The sequence below is a fragment of the Erpetoichthys calabaricus genome, chromosome 5 (assembly GCF_900747795.2).
Source record: "Erpetoichthys calabaricus chromosome 5, fErpCal1.3, whole genome shotgun sequence".
Taxonomy (NCBI): Eukaryota; Metazoa; Chordata; class Cladistia; order Polypteriformes; family Polypteridae; genus Erpetoichthys; species Erpetoichthys calabaricus.
In genome coordinates this window covers 249,556,100-249,574,357 of record NC_041398.2, presented here as the reverse complement: position 1 = coordinate 249,574,357, position 18,258 = coordinate 249,556,100, and the positions used below count along the sequence as shown (strand labels likewise).

At 41.5% G+C, this 18,258-nt stretch overlaps 1 protein-coding gene across 2 annotated transcripts in view; it reads right to left on the bottom strand.

Moving 5' to 3' along the window:
• pkd2 (polycystic kidney disease 2) overlaps window positions 1–18,258 on the bottom strand; it is a 913,849-nt gene that overhangs the window by 878,602 nt on the left and 16,989 nt on the right. For both annotated transcript variants that reach the window (XM_051928127.1, XM_028802756.2), the window contains exons 3-7: window positions 9,612–9,745; window positions 4,621–4,871; window positions 3,662–3,886; window positions 3,312–3,540; window positions 342–512 (exon numbers count right to left, since the gene is read on the bottom strand). In XM_051928127.1, the coding sequence (XP_051784087.1) occupies window positions 342–512; window positions 3,312–3,540; window positions 3,662–3,886; window positions 4,621–4,871; window positions 9,612–9,745 (1,010 nt within the window). The remainder of the gene's footprint in view (window positions 1–341; window positions 513–3,311; window positions 3,541–3,661; window positions 3,887–4,620; window positions 4,872–9,611; window positions 9,746–18,258) is intronic.

Here is an 18,258-nt window from a genome sequence, read left to right as displayed (position 1 = left end):
TCACAATTCTAAGACAGAACTTTTTGCAGGGTGGCTTTCGAACATTTAATTCACAACACTTGTAAGTGTAAAGGCTGCAGCTGCTGAGAGACTCGGGTGTCTGGTAATACACATGTGGCAAGAGTGCAATAAGCACTACACTGTACAAATGACAGGGAACACTTTGGGTTTTTTATGACATTAGGTAAAGCAGCTTCTCTTGGTAAAGCAACTGTCTGGGGCATACAGTAGAACACCGCAGTTATGAAAAAATATTCCGTAATGTTATATGTTCCAAAAGAAAAAACTTGGACACACCACCACCACACAGAAATAAGGCTTAACTTGAAGCAAAGGAGTACCTTAATCCAGGCGAAGAAAACAATCACTGCCACCATGTTGTTCAACTGAATCTGACATGAGGCCAATGGCTCAAAGTCTGGAAAGGACACTTGGTTTTCCAGCAAATTCTTCAGTACAGCATTCACTGTCGCAGTCCGATAGATGTTAATAATAGCAGCAACTATGGAGAGCTGATGGAGCAAATAAATTACATTTACAATTCAACAAGATTACAAGTAAAAAATGCTATATTATTTTATATAAACAACTTCTATAATAAATGGGCTTTTTTGTAAAATCTAATATGTACAGCACATCTGACCTACTCTAGAATAAAGAGAAAGTAACAGGAAAAATGACAATGCTGAAGAAGTCACTGGCCAGAAGCCCATAAGTATAGTTTAGAGCCACTGAGCATGACCAGCAGTTAGTCTGAGGAGTTCTGATAGTGAAAAATGTTGAAAAAGGGCCAATCAGTATTAAAAATATGTGAGTAGTCCCTAATGAGTAAATCTTTGATGCTTTATAAATAGGCAAACTAGCAGAAAGGTACGAATTCCAAACAATTACACTTTTAAAATCATATGTGAATCAGCAATGCCCTCCACATCTCCATACTTCCAAAATCATCTTTTAATCCATTTCATAAATCTTATCCCAATTAAGGCACAAAAAGAGAGTTTGTTTATATGCTGTCATATGTGAATTTATAATATAGACGAGTATAGAGAAAAGAGAAAAAGTACACGTGCTTAGCCTCCTTGGGTATTATACCCTGGTGCACGTTAAAATAGTAAGGGTTACAATTAGTCTTAAGACCATGAAGGAGTTCATTAAGAAAATTGATTTTAGCACAGAAGAGCGGCCTGCCTGTTCTTTAACTTGCTTTGTTTTGAATTTCTGTGAATCGAGGACGCTGTGTTCTTTGAAGGAGGTGAGCTAACAAGCAGCTCGATTTTGTTTTAGGAACACAGATGCTGGCTCTTCTGCCTGATATAAAGGATTAAACAAGTTTCTCTAAACAGTCAAGGCTTAATTATGGGAACACTATAGGCAAGCTTTCATATTAGCATGTATACATATAGGTTAAAGGTGCATTTAAGTTTATATGTTTGGGCCTCTTGATGAATAAAAATAATAAAGTTACAGAAGAGTATATTAAACCAGTTTTAAACTATGTAAGAATTAAATGTTAAGGACCTGTACTTATTTAAAGTAGTCAAGAGGCATCATGCCAAGCTGTCTGCAGTTTAGCTCTTACCAGTGAAGCTGCGTGCTGCCACCTATCTGGCACGGCTGTCTATTATGTCAGCCTTAAGAGATGCTAGTGCAACAAGTAAACATTAATTGAATTATTAATTAAGCAGTCCAGTTTCCACAGGTGGGTTCTGCTGAGTCCAAAGTAATGATGAGAACTAATTAACCAAAGGCCCTCAATCTTTAACAGCGACGCTCACCTCCAGGTGGCGAAGTTCCCTTTTCAGCCAAAGGGATTTTAATGAAGAAACAGATAGTGAAGGGTAAATTGTTTTCAGAAAGGTTATGATGGCAGGATATAGTTATGAGAACGTCTGCAACACCTGCTGATTGTTATGAGAAAATGTGCTGATCGAGATCATTATTATTAGAAACTCTGTAGAGCAGATGATGAGAAATTGTGTGAAGAGGGGATATTTTGTGGTAAGAATTGTAATAAATTTGAAGCTCGCGGAATGCTCGGGTCTCAAGACATCTGAACTGGGACCGTGTATGCATCATGTAATAAAGCCTGATTCTGCTGCCTGTCCTGAGACTCCAAGTGCCTTCTTAGGGTGCTCGTGCTGCCTAATCTGCTTCAACACTATCAGACCACGGTGAAATTCATGCAACCAAATTCACCGTGCATATCATGGTGGTTTGGTTGTACAGTGCTGTAGGCATCAGCTTTACCATCCGTGCCAATGTCTGATGACCAATTCACATTATCATCACTACTACTTGATTCAAGCAATGGGTCTGATTATTAACTCCATTTATGGTTTTACATTTACCATTGTGGCTCCTCAATCCCCCCCACACTGAACACTGAGGAGTTATCTTTGCAGTACCATAAAATGGCAGAAGGCATAGAAATATTCAAGATTTTTCGCAGCATTATGTTATTTCATCCAGCAGATGCCAGCAGAACGCTGTCCTGAGAGTTATTCAGGCTTAACACTATAAAGTGTATTATCACACGTCACCCAAGCCTGACTTGGGTCTAACCATGATGGTATGGCATTCCGAGTCCGAGTCCCACTTGAGTCAACATCAAGGAGGTTAAGAACACCACCGCCTTGTAAGAAGTGATAGATATTGTGCAAGAAAACATATTCCAGTCTGAGAAATTGTGAGATACTGGAGCATAAACACGCCCTATTGTATTGCATATCTACAATATATCAAAGAATGGTGACGTGTGGTTCACCTGATTTAGCTCTACAAATGGGAAGTTTCCTAGGAACTGATGCTGTTATTTGGGAAAACCTTGAAGGTCAGTGGATATGACAGTATTAAAAAGACATTTTTACAGATAGCTGAGAGCATTGACAACTGCAATGGAGGCCGCTTGCTTGCTTGCTAGCTAGCTAGATAGATAGAGTCGCATAGTGTGGGGGAGAAACGATCTCCTCACTCTGTCAGTGGAGCAGGACGGTGACAGCAGTCTGTCGCTGAAGCTGCTCCTCTGTCTGGAGATGATACTGTTCAGTGGATTCTATATGATTGACAGGAGCCTGCTCACCGCCCGTCGCTCTGCCACAGATGTCAAACTGTCCAGCTCTGTGCCTAAAATAGAGCCTGCCTTCTAATTGTGTTAGATGTATACATTTACAATTCCTTGTCTAAAAATTATTATTGTAGTCTTTGAAAACAGTATAGGCCAGACTGTCAAACACATTAAAAGTAACACTGCAATGAGGTGCTATGTAGTTCAATTTTTTTTGGAAATTACGTTTGCAAGGCTCACTCACCACAACGATGACCACATCAAGGCAGTTCCAAAGGCTCCGGAAATAGTAGAGTCTGTGAATATGAATTTCGAGGATCTCCTCCACTACATAGTAAATGATAAAGAGACAGAAGGTGATTTCACAGGCAGCTAGAAAGTAATCAAAGTTGGATACGTAGCGAATCAGTTTAACTGTCTGAAATTGCCACGAAGTAACAGTCCCGCCTGTGGCTGGGAACTCCACCAGCAGCCTGAAAAAAGATAATGATAAACATTATATATAAGTGTATGCATTAGAAATTTAATTTAAAAAAAATTAAAATCCTATATTTATATAAAAAATGTATTGATCTAATTTCTGCTATACTGTACCTGACAACACAGAAGAGGTTGATATTGGCATTGTACACTGAAAAATCAATGAAAAGCACTCTAGTTCCTCTATCCAACCACAGGTTTTCCTTGAGAGTGCGTATCTGTGCGGCAGACTCCTCCCGAGTGCGTGACAGATCAAGGTAGTATCCCCCTCCGCTGTACTTTGCCATCAGGCCCCATGAGCTACTTCCATTCAGGTTCTTTTCTGCAGTGTACGTCCAGCTGTCAGGTAACAAATATCACAGAAGGAATCAAGTACTTGTATATCTGAAACTGCTTTAAAATTTGCTTTCACATTTGCTTCAAAATACACTGCAGCTGATGAAGAAAAGGCAAATGGAAAAGGAAGAGCAGCCTCTGTCAAATGCACAAAATGCCTGAATTCTAAGAACTATTGTTTAAGGAAGTAAAATATTAAAGAAAGTAAATCAACAAATAAAAAGAAAAGCTAATGGAAGACGCCCATTTAATAATAAAAGCTGCACTGGAATGAAAGCCCTGCCTTTTAGCACTTAGTGCTTCGGAAATCTTCCACTAAAAGGAACGATTTAACTTTAAGGTACAGTTCTATGTTTTTATATTACAACAGCAAATGACAGTTCTACTACAGCGTTCCTGCTAACTGCTAAGAAATAACTGTAATTATAATACATGAAGAACAAAATCAAAATGCAAAAAATCAATTTTAGAATCAGGAATTAAAAAGGGGATTCTTCAGTTGGTGTCTTACATTTAGAAGCATGTAGAAAACGAAAAGAGAAGAATACACTTGACAAAGATCAATACTTAAATGAGGCACACAGGAGAGGTGCAACAAAACCTGTGACAAGGGCATTAATCTGCACTGCAAAATTAAGTAAGAATCAATACAGTAAATCTGAGAACCACCTCTGACTTATTGACTTCTGGCACTCCCAACATCCCAAAGCAACTGCAAATAAATACTTTATACATACGCAGTTCCTTTTCCAAGTCCGAAAGGAGACGTGTCTTCACTGGCAACTGAATATACACCATAACAATCTGGGATTTCATCCCTCAGATCTTCAATGACTAAGCACGACTGATTGTTGACCTTCAGTTGGCGTAGCCGAGGCACTCCAAGCAGCAGGTTTTCATAGTAGATGAAACTTTGGTTCTCAGACATTGTTTTGTTATTATACCACACATCCCAGTAAAGGCCATTTAAAAATGGGCCCTCAGCAAACTGGAACAAAAACAGCACAAAATCTTGTTTATATTAATAATAATAATAAATTGATTGTTTTGCAAAACTAATCTTGTGTGACAATTACTATCTATATAAATTAAATAATAATACCCTCTGTCTTTTGAAGTTTCGGCATTGTTTGGTGCCATTTATCGGTTTTCCACACTAAGGATCTCATTTCAACCCTCAGATCACATCTTGTCTGTTTGCCAATCATGCAAAAATGTCAAAACCTTTCACAAAAAAATTGCACATAGGTTGCCATTGGTGCAACTTAAAATATGGACTTACATGGCATTTCCAAAACTTAATTGGGTAGGAGTTTGTAATGGAGGCAACCCAATAACTCTGCATAATTCCAAAACGTCGCTCTTAATGAAATTTTTCTGAATATAACAAAGCTTACCAACTTAAAAGTCCAGGCTACATGGCATTTTATAGTGGTAAGGGTGGTTTTTAATGAATCGCAGGTCATGAAACGGTCCATTCATATTACTGCGGATACATCTTAAAAAGTATAGATTTAGGTTTAGCCCTACTTATAGTGAAGGCTACACTCCACGTTAGTGATTCAGTGGAAACAATGGCTGGGGTTTGTAGTGGGGTATCAACATAAAAATCACATGTCACTTAAAAATGTCTACTTTCATAATTTTTTTCATTTACTTTATTGTTCATGCAATTTAAAATATATGGCTTCATGGAGTTTCAAGAATTTCAATGGGGAGCCATAATAGGAGGCCAACACAACAAAAACCACACATTACTACAAAACGGATTTGCTGATGCTCATAAAATTCTGAAAGTATATCACAGTTAACTCAACATAAACAGTTTATGGAGTTTCAAAAGTTTCATCATGAATACAGGGAACACCACAAACACTGGTAGTTCTGCCCAGCTTACACGCTGTATCAATGACTCCGTTACTCAACAAGCCATCCAGTTTATTTAATGTAGGATTACACATGCATTTATGAAAACCCAGTCATTTAGGAAATACAAAAAAGAAGCAGCACTCATGGTTCCAGCCCAGCAAGGAGTTGCTGCAAATTGAAATCCAGTCAGACGCAAAAAGAACAAATTCTCAAATCATGAAAGGTGACACATTGATAGAGATGTAGTGGAGATGACAGGACACTTGCATTAGTAACCTGGGCAATACCAGGTATTCTGGCTAGTAAAAAATACAAGAGATATAATGGAATGTGCTAATCAGCAATCGGTTACTAACATTCAAGATTTTATTTATTTGTCACAGTCAGGGCAGCTGATGGAACAGTCCTTACGGATGACACTGCAGTTGTGACCCGCTGGGCTGGCTGCTTTGAGCAGCTGTTTAAAGCTGATCATCCGGTCAGGACGTTGGATATCTCCGAGTCCACGGTTTTTGAGGCTGATCCTCCAATTAGCTGTGAACCCCCCAGGCTCACTAAGATGGCACAGGTGGTGAACCAGCTGAGGGTAGGGAAGGCTGCAGGGATCTGTGGTATCAGGGGTGAACTTCTCCAGGCTGGTGGTCAGGCTGTCCTCCTGGCATTGCAAGCAATCTTTGCTTCCATTTGGGAGACGGATGTCATCCCAACTGACTGGAAAACAGGACTTGTCATCCCTATCTGTAAATGGGAGAGTGATCGCCTGGATTGCGGCAACTACAGGGGGATAACACTGCTCCTGGTGCTGGGTAAGGTCCTTGCTAGGGTCATCCTCAATAGGATCAGTGATCACTTGCTCACCTACCAGCAACTGGAACAGTCTGGTTTTATACCCAAGAAGTCTACCATTGACCGCATCCTGGCACTGAGGGTTCTCATGGAGCGCAAATGTGAATATCAGTTTAGTTTCTTGGCAGCCTTTGTTGATTTTTCATAATGCATTTGACTCAGTTGATTGAGCTGTCCTGTTGGACATCCTGAGACCTTGCAGGATCTGTTCAAAGTTGCTGGATGTCATGGCCGGCCTGTACACTGGTACTGTGAGTGCTGTGCAGAGTGGAGGCAGAACCTCTGCGTTTTTCCTAGTTGATTCTGGGGTTCTTCAGGGGTGTGTTCTTGCTTGCCCACTGTTCAGTACTTGCATAGACTAGGTGTTGGGCAGGGTCAGGGTCATGGTGTCCAGTGGCTTTGAGGCATCTGTTGGTGAAGAAAGACTCACTTGTCTTGACTTTGCTGACGATGCTGTGATCTTCACAGAGTCAATGGAGGCACTTGAGAGACTGAGTGAGAAGTCAGAGTGTCTGGGCTTGTGAGTGTCGTGCATAGAAACCAAGATCCAGGTCTTTAATGACCTCATGGGCACAGCCATCAGCATTGTCTCTGTCTACGGAGAGTGTGTCAACCTCGTTGAGAGGTTTACTGACCTCAGCCGTGACATTCATGTCTCTGTTGACTCTTCCTATGAAGTCAGTAGACAGATTGGGAGAGCATGGGGGGTCATGAGGTCGCTGGAAAGGGGTGTGTGGTGCTCCTGATATCTCTGCAAAATGACGAAGGTCCAAGTCTTTTGAGTTCTAGTGTTTCCTGTCTTGGGCGGCACAGTGGCGCAGTGGGTAGCGCTGCTGCCTTGCAGTTCGGAGAACTGGGGACCTGGGTTCACTTCCCAGGTCCTCCCTGCGTGGAGTTTACATGTTCTCCCCGTGTCTGCGTGGGTTTCCTCCGGGCGCTCCGGTTTCCTCCCACAGTCTAAAGACATGCAGGTTAGGTGGATTGGCGATTCTAAATTGGCCTTAGTGTGTGCTTGGTGTGTGGGTGTGTTTGTGTGTGTCCTGCGATGGGTTGGCACCCTGCCCAGGATTGGCTCCTGCCTTGTGCCCTGTGTTGGCTGGGATTGGCTCCAACAGACCCCCGTGACCCTGTGTTCGGATTCAGCAGGTTGGAAAATGGATGGATGGATGTTTCCTGTTTTACTATATAGTTGAGAAACACAGACGCTATCCAGGGACCTGAGATGAAGACTGGACTCCTTCGTTACTGTGTCTTTTTGGAGAATCCTTGGGTACTGCTGGTTTGACTTTGTGTTGCTCACAAAGTCCCAAATGAGGCACACTACCTGCATTGTGAGGGAGCGTCAGTTATGGCACTACAGCCACGTGGTGCGATTCCCCGAGGGTGATCTGGCTTACATGATCCTCATTTCTGAGGACCCAAATGGCTGGATAAGGCCAAGGGGACACCCACGTAAGAGACGGCTGTGGCAGATAGATAGTCATTTCTGGGGGGTGGGATGGGACTGGACTGTGCGCCTGTCCATGCAGATAATGATCTTCTTTAATAAAATCCCTGTGTGCGTCCATGTGTCCGTGTGTGTGTGTCTTCTGGTGAAGTGCACATGCGCTGGACACTCTTTAATAAAGGACATCATTGCTGGGGAGAGTGCCGATTGGGTACTCGTGGCCGCGCACATAAAATCTGTTGCTGGGGAGACGCCACACATACAATAATCAGCTGCATGCCAGCAAAGATCAAAATACTTGCTGGGGAAATGAACAGTACTTGCTGGAGAGATGCCACAGCCTGGATTACCAGCTGCACGCCACACATTACATCAGTTCCTGGGGAGACTCTGCTGATTGCCCACTGTTGTGACAGAAAATTAAACGCATATTACGGACAAGGCGGAAGTACAGGGAAGGGCGGAATGAGTGGTAGAGTCACCGGCCTCTAGCAGATGCTTCAAAGGCCGCCTGACGCTTCACACAAGACAGAGAGGGCAGGACCTATAAAATATCGCACGGCCGATCCAATCGGATTTCGGTAAATGAGGTAACACCTAAAACATAAGGCACGAAAAATCCAATCAGGTACTGAGACGCGGAGACCAGCTTCCCCAAAGAGGTATGATTAGCGTTTGTTGTTGTGCAAGTGTTCACTCTGAGGATGTCAGATTTGTGATTAAGAAGCTTGGCCCGGTAAAGTGTAAAGTGTCAGTCGTTGAAGGGGTTTTCCTAAATATACGAATTTTCATGATATTACAATAGGATGACTTTTAAAAGTAGATTTATTTTCGCCCACATAAAATCTGTTGCTGGGGAGACGCCACACATACAATAATCAGCTGCACGACAGCACAGATTAAAATACTTGCTGGGGAACTGCGCAGTACTTGCTGGAGAGACGCCACAGCAAGCTAAAATAAAGAAAGGCAGGATAGGAGATCTTCAAACAGACACAACACATCAATCAACAGCCACACAGGAGAGGATAAATGTAATATTAATTATACTCGCTGTATTGTCATATACGTTTCTATTTTATTTTTATTATTATTTTACTTTAGGCTTCTTGCAAGACTGTTCCTACTAATGTTTATGCACTACTGTTCTAGTGCCCGTTATTGTAACGGGCTTAAGGTCTAGTAATAAATAATTTCTTACATTTATGTAGAGCATTTCTCACTACCCAAAGTGCTCTCCACGCAGGTTGGACCCGGGAAACAAACCCACAACCTCCTTACTGCAAAAGCAGCACTGTGCTACCTGTGTGAATATTAGCTTTTACAAGGTACCAGTTACACTGGAGCCATGCCATACCACACCAAAGACTATGCACTGCTGCTGAAAACAAGACTTTAAGTTGATCTTAAGAGAAAATGAGGGTTAGACATACATGAGTAAGAGTTTCTTGAGTTTGGTAAAACTATCATATACATATATTAAGTGCTTTCTGAATAGCTCATGTCCTGAAATCTGTCACACAGCTTTCCCCACCCACCCCAAACTAAGTCAAAGAAGCTCTTTACCTTCCAGAAGTCTTCCATATTACCAAGTGTTTTGAAAGTGGTCTTTTCTACTGGTGACAGTGGAGCATCCAGGAAAAGCTGAGACATAGCCTTTGTGTAATAGTACATATTTGAACTCACCATCCCATAGGTCACTAAAAAATACAAAATAAGCCAAATTAAAAAAAAAATATTTTAAGATATACTGTATATGCAGAACATGCAGACTCCATGCAGACCCTGGTAACGTGAGGCAGAGTTGCTACTATAAACTTACTAAACTTTAACCTGAAAAAACATCAGTGAACTGCCATTGCTAAAATGGCCCTAGTGTGTGTTTGTGTGTGTGTGTTCGCCTTGTGATGGACTGGCACCCTGTTCAGGGACTGTTCCAGTCTTGCGCTGAATCCACACTAGGACAGGCTCCAGCTGCCCGGTGACACTTCCGTAGATAAACCAGGATAGGAAGATGGATAGACAGATACCTATAATGTCTTTTTACTTCTTGTCACTTCATTGCATTCCATAGACGTGCTCAGTATTCTCGGTCACGTAATATACTGTACCTCTTATCCTCCATTGCACACATGTGCACTATCAATCCAGCAGTAGCAAGCGATATCTTTGCAAAATAATGAAATAAGTTTCCATATAGTGAAAGAATATAAGCAATCATTAAATGTAACTTTTTGCAATTATTATTCCCTCAATGTTTATAGAACAAAGACAGCAATTTCCATCTGGGCATCAACATTCAACATCAATAATGGTGTTCAGTGAGGACTTTCCAAAGGGAATCCACACCGCTGACCCTCAAAAGTGGCGTGTGAACGGTGTGACAAGTGGTGAAGTGAAACACACAGCCAAGTTCCCTTTTAAAATATGTAAATTTCACAATGTTTTGCTTTTTTTACTTCTTAAAACAACACGGATACACTGCTTTACAATGTGTGTATGTGTAATAATATCAAGATGCGGATAAATACTCGATAAACGTTTGGCTTGAAAAATGAACATATTCTGTAAGTTTTAAAGTTTTATTGGCAATGGGTCCCTGGTATCCATGAAATGCAAGAGTAGGCTTTTTTGGCAAAATATGCTTCACTGTAGTGAATGTAATTTCATGAGGCAAACTACAATATCCCATGATTTTGAGTAGAAAAATACTAAACTTATCATTTAAGACAATGTCTAATACAATATTATGGAAGTACTGCTGGTTATATTTTTACAGAGGATGCAAGTATCTGTCTGCTCCACAAGGCTTATTCTCACCTGGCCAGAGCTGGTAGCACTGGGATATTTTATATCTCTATCTATCTATATCTATATCTATATACAGTCGACCCTTGATATACAACGGCCTGACATGCGAACAACTTGCTTTACAACCAAAATTTTTGTTTTGAATTACGACCAACATCTTGTGTTACAACCCGAATGCGGTCACGTGTATCCGCTTGTGCGATTGTAAACAAACAGCCGAGAGCGTTAGTAAGCGTCAGTCGGAGCCCAGATACATGTGTTTGTGGACGTAATTTCGGTCAGTGCAGTGATTTATATAATTTATTTCGATAATTGCTAAGGAAGGAAGCGAAGGTAATGAAGGTAAAGAAAGCGATCACAATCAAAACGAAGAATGAAATTGTGTGGAAATATGAGAGTGGCGTTCATGTGACCAATCTCGCTAATATGTACAGCATGTCGAAATCCACCATCTCGACAATTATACAAAGAAAAGATTTGTATAAGGAAACTCCTTCCAAACAATAACCACCTTCCATTTCATTCTCCTCCTCCTTCCTTCCTGCAAGCCAAAGATGTCAACTTAAATGGTAAGTACAGTATGAAATTGTTGTTTCTAGTTTCTTTTTATAACTTTTTGGTTAGTACATTATGAAAATTTATTGGTGTTTTTGGTAAATTATGCACATTATACAACCCTTTTTTATTAAAAAAAAGTTAAGTAAGTGTTGCTGTGGGAGGTTCGGAACACATTAAGGGCATTTCCATTATTTCTTACGGGAAAAACAGTCTTGACTTACAACCAACTTGAGTTACAACCAGCCCTCGTGAACGAATTGAGTTTGTAAGTCAAGGGTCCACTGTATGTGATTTCTCAGTGGCTTCAATACCATCCTGCCATCATTGTTAAGGGGTAAACTCAGAGATATGCAGGTGGGATGAACCTGTGGTGGAGAAATTTTTTTCTTGGTGCGAAGAGAATTGTCTTTATCTCACCATCAGCAAAACCAAGGAAATTCTTACTGACTTTCACAACACCAAAGAGTCTTCATGTCACTATCTGAGGGGTGGACTATAGAGGTGGTCCACTCCTACAAGAACTTGAGGGTCCACATCAGAGACATGTTGGATTGGTCTCATAACACAGAAGTAGTATAGCATAAAGGGCAGAGAAGACTCTTTAACCTTAGGAGATTACGTTCCCTTAATGTGCAAAGTGACACCCTCTATATGTGATGGCCAGTGCGATTTTCTATGCCGGTAACATCACTTCAAGAGAAGTGCACTGAATCAACAAGCTAATTTAAAAGGGTAAGCTCAGTTATACGATGCATCATGGACCCCCAGGAGGGAGTAGAAAAGGAAAGTTAAAACAAAAGTGAGTGTCATTATGAACAATGTTGCACATCCTCTCTCTAATGTACCAATACTGAGAAATTTCAGCCAACAAATTATTCAGCAGAAGTGTGTGAAGAAATGCGACTGGAGCTCCTTTATACCAACAACAATACATTTGCATAATTCCTCATTGTGACTGTGACAGCCAAATCAGAATTTTCCTTTATAATTTTCTTGCTTTATAATCATTTTGGTGTGTGTTCAGACCAAAGTGTGTGTGTATATTTATTTAAAGAGCTTCTCTAAAAACCTACATTTCCCCCTGGGGACAAATAAAGTATTATCTATCTGTCTACCTATGATTTATGCAGGGCACTGGTAAGATGATCCAACTCACAATCTGCAAAACATTACCTTCTGTTTAAAACATTGTACCGGCTATAAATTCACAGGAGAGTAAACCACAAACTGGCATGCCTATGACATTGTGTACATTTACATTTTAGTCATTAAGGCCACTGGGATGGACAGCAGAAGGTTGCCCTGAGAATATGAGTTGCTGATAATTCAATTACACAATCCCTAGTGTGTGCTTGGTGTGTGTGTGCGCCCTGCGGTGGGCTGGTGCCCTGCCCAGGGATTTGTTCCTGCCTTGCGCCCAGTGCTGGCTGGGATTGGCTCCAGCAGAACCCTGTGAACTCTGTGTTAAGATATAGCAGGTTGGAGAATGACTAACTGACAATTTATTCCCTAGAAAATTGCTTTAATAATAGACAACTAGTACACAACACACATGGTGTTCTTTCTAAAAACCTCAGCCTCTTTCTCGGTGCAATACAAGTAAATCCATTCGAAAAACTGATGTTTCATGTCCTGTCTGCCACACAAGTATAGATATGTAGCGGTGCTACTTGAAAATGAAACTGCAACTCCCAGCAGTCCATGCAGTGGATCCGATTGGTCTTCTGCTGAGGGTGCAGAGGCTGTTGGGGTCAAAGGAGGTCAGCACATCTTTTAAACAGGGGGCCTGTGACCAAAGGAAAAGAGGGTTTCTGTAATTTGTGTTTCAAGTTCCTGTCTGTCTGCCTTCTGTTGGGTTACCTGTACTTATTCGCTTGTCCTGGATCATTTCGTGGTTGGGGTTGGATTGTCTGCCGTCTGCCTGTGGACATGAGGACTGTAAGTGGATTCATGGCCATCCTGCAAGGATAGGAGTGCTCCTGAACCCGTCCACCCATCTTCACCATTTCAGAAACTACCAGTAAGACTATCTTTACATTCCCATTCAACGTGCAGATCTCTGGACTATCTATCTTCATCATTACATTTCATCCGTTGCCGTTTTTCATGGACTTTGCTGTGTGTGTTTTGTTTGTGTTTTGTGTATTTAATGTATAGTCGCAGGAAGAAGAACAGGGGTGGTATTAGTGCTGGGAGGTATACCGGTTCATACTGAATACCGTTTTTTATTTTTATTATGAAATGAATTTTTATCATACTGCAACACCGGTTTAAATAGCCTAAACAACGTTTGGAACGTGGCGGAGCGGGAAACTGTTTAAGGGGGCACCTTTTTCACTGCTACACCGCTAAATATGCATGCAACGGAGTACATGCCTTAGTGGAGGTATTGAGTGGTGAAAATGCACAAAGAACATTCTGAAACTAGAACCTACAGCAGACGATAAAGTTGAACATGATGACACAGAAGAATTTTTTCCAAAAAAAGGAGCTGTGTCTGTTGTCTGGAGATACTTTGGTTTTAAAAGGCCGGATGTGGACCAAACAACTAATTTACCTCAAATGCTGTTGAGCTAAAGTTGTTGCCGGAGGCGGTAACACGAGCAATGTGCTGCACCACCTTAGCCACAAACATGCTTTAGAGTATCATGAATGTATGGAACCAAGATTGGCACCCTTCACATCCTCAGGTAAAACTGAAAAAGCTAGAGGACTCTCGAGTCAGACGTCACTTGTAGGTGCGTTTGCTAGAGGTACTGCCTACGACAAAAAAAGCAAGCGGTGGATCGAGATAACCAACGCCATTACAATCCATATAGCTAACGTGTCAGTGGACTGAGATTGTTAACATAAACAGAAAGTGTAGTTGGTATACAAAAAATATTGAGTATTTATTCCTTTTCTAAGACAAGTTCAGTGCAATACAACTTTTGACAAGCACCTCTGGATATTTGACTAAGTCTAAATGCCTCTTTGGATGGTTGAAAATATGTTGTCAAAATTTTAATTTAAGTTGTTTGCAAAATTTGTTCAATAAAAAAGGTTCTATATTTTGACTGCAACTGTCATGCAATGTGATTCCTTCTCTTCATTAGTGTCACCCCTTGAAAACTATCACTTTATGGGGCCATGCAAACCTGTATTAATACGTGTGTGCACATTAAAATGTTTTTTTGTACAATGTACTAATCTCACGATGGTGGAATAGGTTATTCTTAGCCAGTTAACTGCAGTAACTGCAGTGGAAAATGTGGTTAACATCCACTCACGCATTGGAAAAAAAATACCGTTGAATACCGTGAAACCGGTATAATTTTGAAAAATACTGCGATATAGAATTTTGGTCATACTGCCCAGTACTAGGTGGTATTGCGGTTTTCATTTATTTCATTTGTTTTCCTTACATTCTTTAATTGTTTTTTGATTACTGGTTTACTTTGTTTTTGTCTCCGTTTGTGAGTGCGTGCAGGTCAGGCCAAGCCTGGGTGCGTCCCTGGAATCTCCACCATGAAAATAAATAAATCACTGTCTTCTCGACAGTGTGAATCTTGGCGGCACCAGACCGCTACAGATGGGCTTACCTGGACTATGTCAGTACATTCTGCAAACTAATGCAAGGTTCTGTTCAAGCTGGCATAAAAGTAGTTGACTTACAGTACCTGTAAAGATGTTACTTCCAGCTTGAATGACACTTGCATGGTGAACTCACCCTCCTTTGCCACTGTGGCAAGCAGCTGGGGGTGGTACCCAGCCGGGATGCCCAGAAGGACCGGAGGAGGGCTTATGCCTCCTCCAGACCACGAGGGAGCGAAGCCCTGGTGGCTTTGGGGACCACGGGAACAGAGCTTAGAAGCTCAACCCTATAGGGGCCCGTGTTCACCGCCAGGGGGTGCCCAGATGCCTGAGAAGCCCTGACCCTCAGCACTTCCGCCACACCTGGAAGTGCTGGAGGGAAGAAAACCAGGGACACACGGAGTGCTTCCATGTGCACAGCCGGCACTTCCGCCACACCAGGGAGTGCCAGCAGTCGCTTACTGGGAGGCACCTGGAGCACGTCCGGGTGAGTATAAGAGGGGCCGCCTCCCTCCATTCAATGGCTGGAGTCGGAGAGTAGAAGGACAGAGCTCAGAGGAAAGGAGTGGAGGTGGACCTGAGGAAAGGCACTGAGGAAGAAGGTCTGGACTTTGGGGGAGTATTAGGTTGTGTGCTGTGTTTTCACTGTAAATATTGTAAATAAATGTGTGTGGGTTTAAACCAACGATGTCTACCTGTCTGTGTCCAGGCTGTTCCCCACACCCCACTGAAGTTGATTTCTCAGAACAGACAAGAAGAGAAGCAAACAGAGGTCTGTACCACAGAAGATATGAAAAATGTCTGATGAAACAGATGCAAGATTGAATGCAAATTGGTAAGACGTATGTAATGTTTTCTTACTAAAAGGAGCTAAAATGTGGAGAGTTTAGATCGGATCAATGTCTACTGTGTCAAACTGATAATCACTAACTCACACTCTCTCGATCTCTCGAAGGAACATTTTCAACAAGATTAAAAGCATTTATGTCGTACACCTATCCTGTCATGATTTTACTTTGCAATATTCTGATGATGCCTAGTACAAACATACCAAACGGAGTGAAGGATTTAAATTACAAAAGATAACTCTTCCCAATAATGAGAACAGCAGTGAATGAAAAAGATGCAGCATTTCAAGGCCCATGCAGTGAGCACACTGCCTGCAAAATATAAAACTTCTGACGACGAGCTTGACATGGGGGGGTAGGGGGGGAAAAAAAAGACCCAAGCACAAGATGACTGTGGTAGTATGAAAATATGTATGGCCATGAATACAACTGCCAAGTGTTCCGTTATTTAACTGCTGACATGACGTTCCCAGCATTTCCCATTTAGGAAAATGCTGCACACAATCACAAATGGCTCAACTTATTTGTGCTGGAAAAGCAGAAAATGGGGAACTCAAACATAACCAAAAAAAAAAAAAACGGTCAAGAGCTTTGCAGCTTGGCATAAAGATGAAAATGCCTGAACGAAAATGTGACTAGGAGCCAGTCATTTTTCAAAGTGTACCACTAAACAAACATATAAATCTGCAGTAACCATTCAAAAATGAACTCCTCATTTGCAAAACACAATGCAAATGAAAGTCTCTTTCACGTGCTGGGGCTGCCCAAGCACTGACATTTTTGAACCAGGCACATCTTCAGGAATCTTTAAACTCCTTAAGCTGCTGTTCTTCTCTGGAAGAGTGCACCACTCACAAATAATTGCGTCCAAAACATACCAGACCCTTGTCCCACTCCATAATGCAGCCTAGCAACCAGTAAAGGGTGAAACTGGCTGCAATGAGGGTTGGAGAGAGTCTATAAAATTTAAATTGTTGTTACGGAGTGCCAGCTAATCATAGAACGTCTATCAGAAAACAAACGGGCAGTGTCTTTTTCATACCCAGTTGCAACTACATTCAAAATATTGGTTTTCTGTTATGAGGAAGAATACCAGTCAGCCATGTATCTTTACTCTAAATAAAAGCACTCCCTTCGTAACTATTACCTCCTGCTAAGATTATCCAGTATGCTGGCTGGTTAATGTTTACATTTCCACAGAGAAGTTGGGTTCTTGCAGCAGAAAGGCCAAACAGGGCCAATTCCTTAAACAGCTCAATAGACAGGCTACATAAAAATACCGCTCATGAAGAGTCCAAAAAGCAATGGCTGGAGGCAGCGCCGCTTGCAGTAGAAAGCAACTGACCTGAACAGATTTCAAAGCAAGCAAGCAGGTAGTGAACACATCGACTAGCAGGAAAAAAGAGAACACATCGTGGTCTATTCAGGTCCTGCAAGTGTTAAGGATAAAATCTCCACAAAGTACACTTCACAAATCTGAAATAAGTCATCAAGGAAAAGTGGCAGATGCTGAAGTAGAAATCACATGAATCCAGGCTGAGCTTCTGCATGTCTGCACCTCTGTGTCAGGAGAGGACATTTCAAAGAAAAATACCATAGTACCATCTTCCCTGCTCATGCACAGATAAGGAATTAGTGTCCAACTCTATTAAATACTGTAGCTCTATCCTTCCTTGCTATAACTGCAGACTTTACGCTTACACAGTCATAAAGCTTTCAACTCTACAGCCTATTTCCAGACCAATTCTGGAAAATATTACACATCCTGTGGCCCACTGACAAACATCAGCAGCTTCATGTTCTTTTAATCACCGTCCCTCCTCCAGATCGGCCTCTCTTACTCCTCCAAACCAGCAGATGAGCATTTTCATGTTTTTCCTTCAGATATGGGCATGCAACCAACTACTATGTCACCATCAAAAACACACACATTTTTTAAGCATAAAGTATGACACAAAACAAAAAATAGCCTTTTGGCAGAGACACCACAGAGTATACCGTTTTGTAATGTAGTCCTCACCCACAGATTTTATTTATACACTTTGTAGCCACTACATTAGGTTAACCTACCGAATAGCAGGAATGTTCTCTTTCCTCAAGACCAGCCTGAATTCTTTGATAAATGAATTTAAACAACATGCTGGAAACATTCCCTGAAAATTCTGGCATCAAACAGCTCCTTGAGATTTTCTTACCACAAACTTATGGTATATCTTCCTTTTCCACCTTATCCCAAAGGTGATCTCCTGGATTTGGGGACCTGGAGACTATGCAGACCACTGGAGTAAAGTAAACACAGTCAGTTCCATGGAACCAGTTTGAAATGAGGCACGCTTTGTGACACGGCATTTCATCCTGCTGGAAGTGTACATCAGCGTGCACGAGGCCAGCAATAACACTTTGGTATGATGCACAGTTCTGCT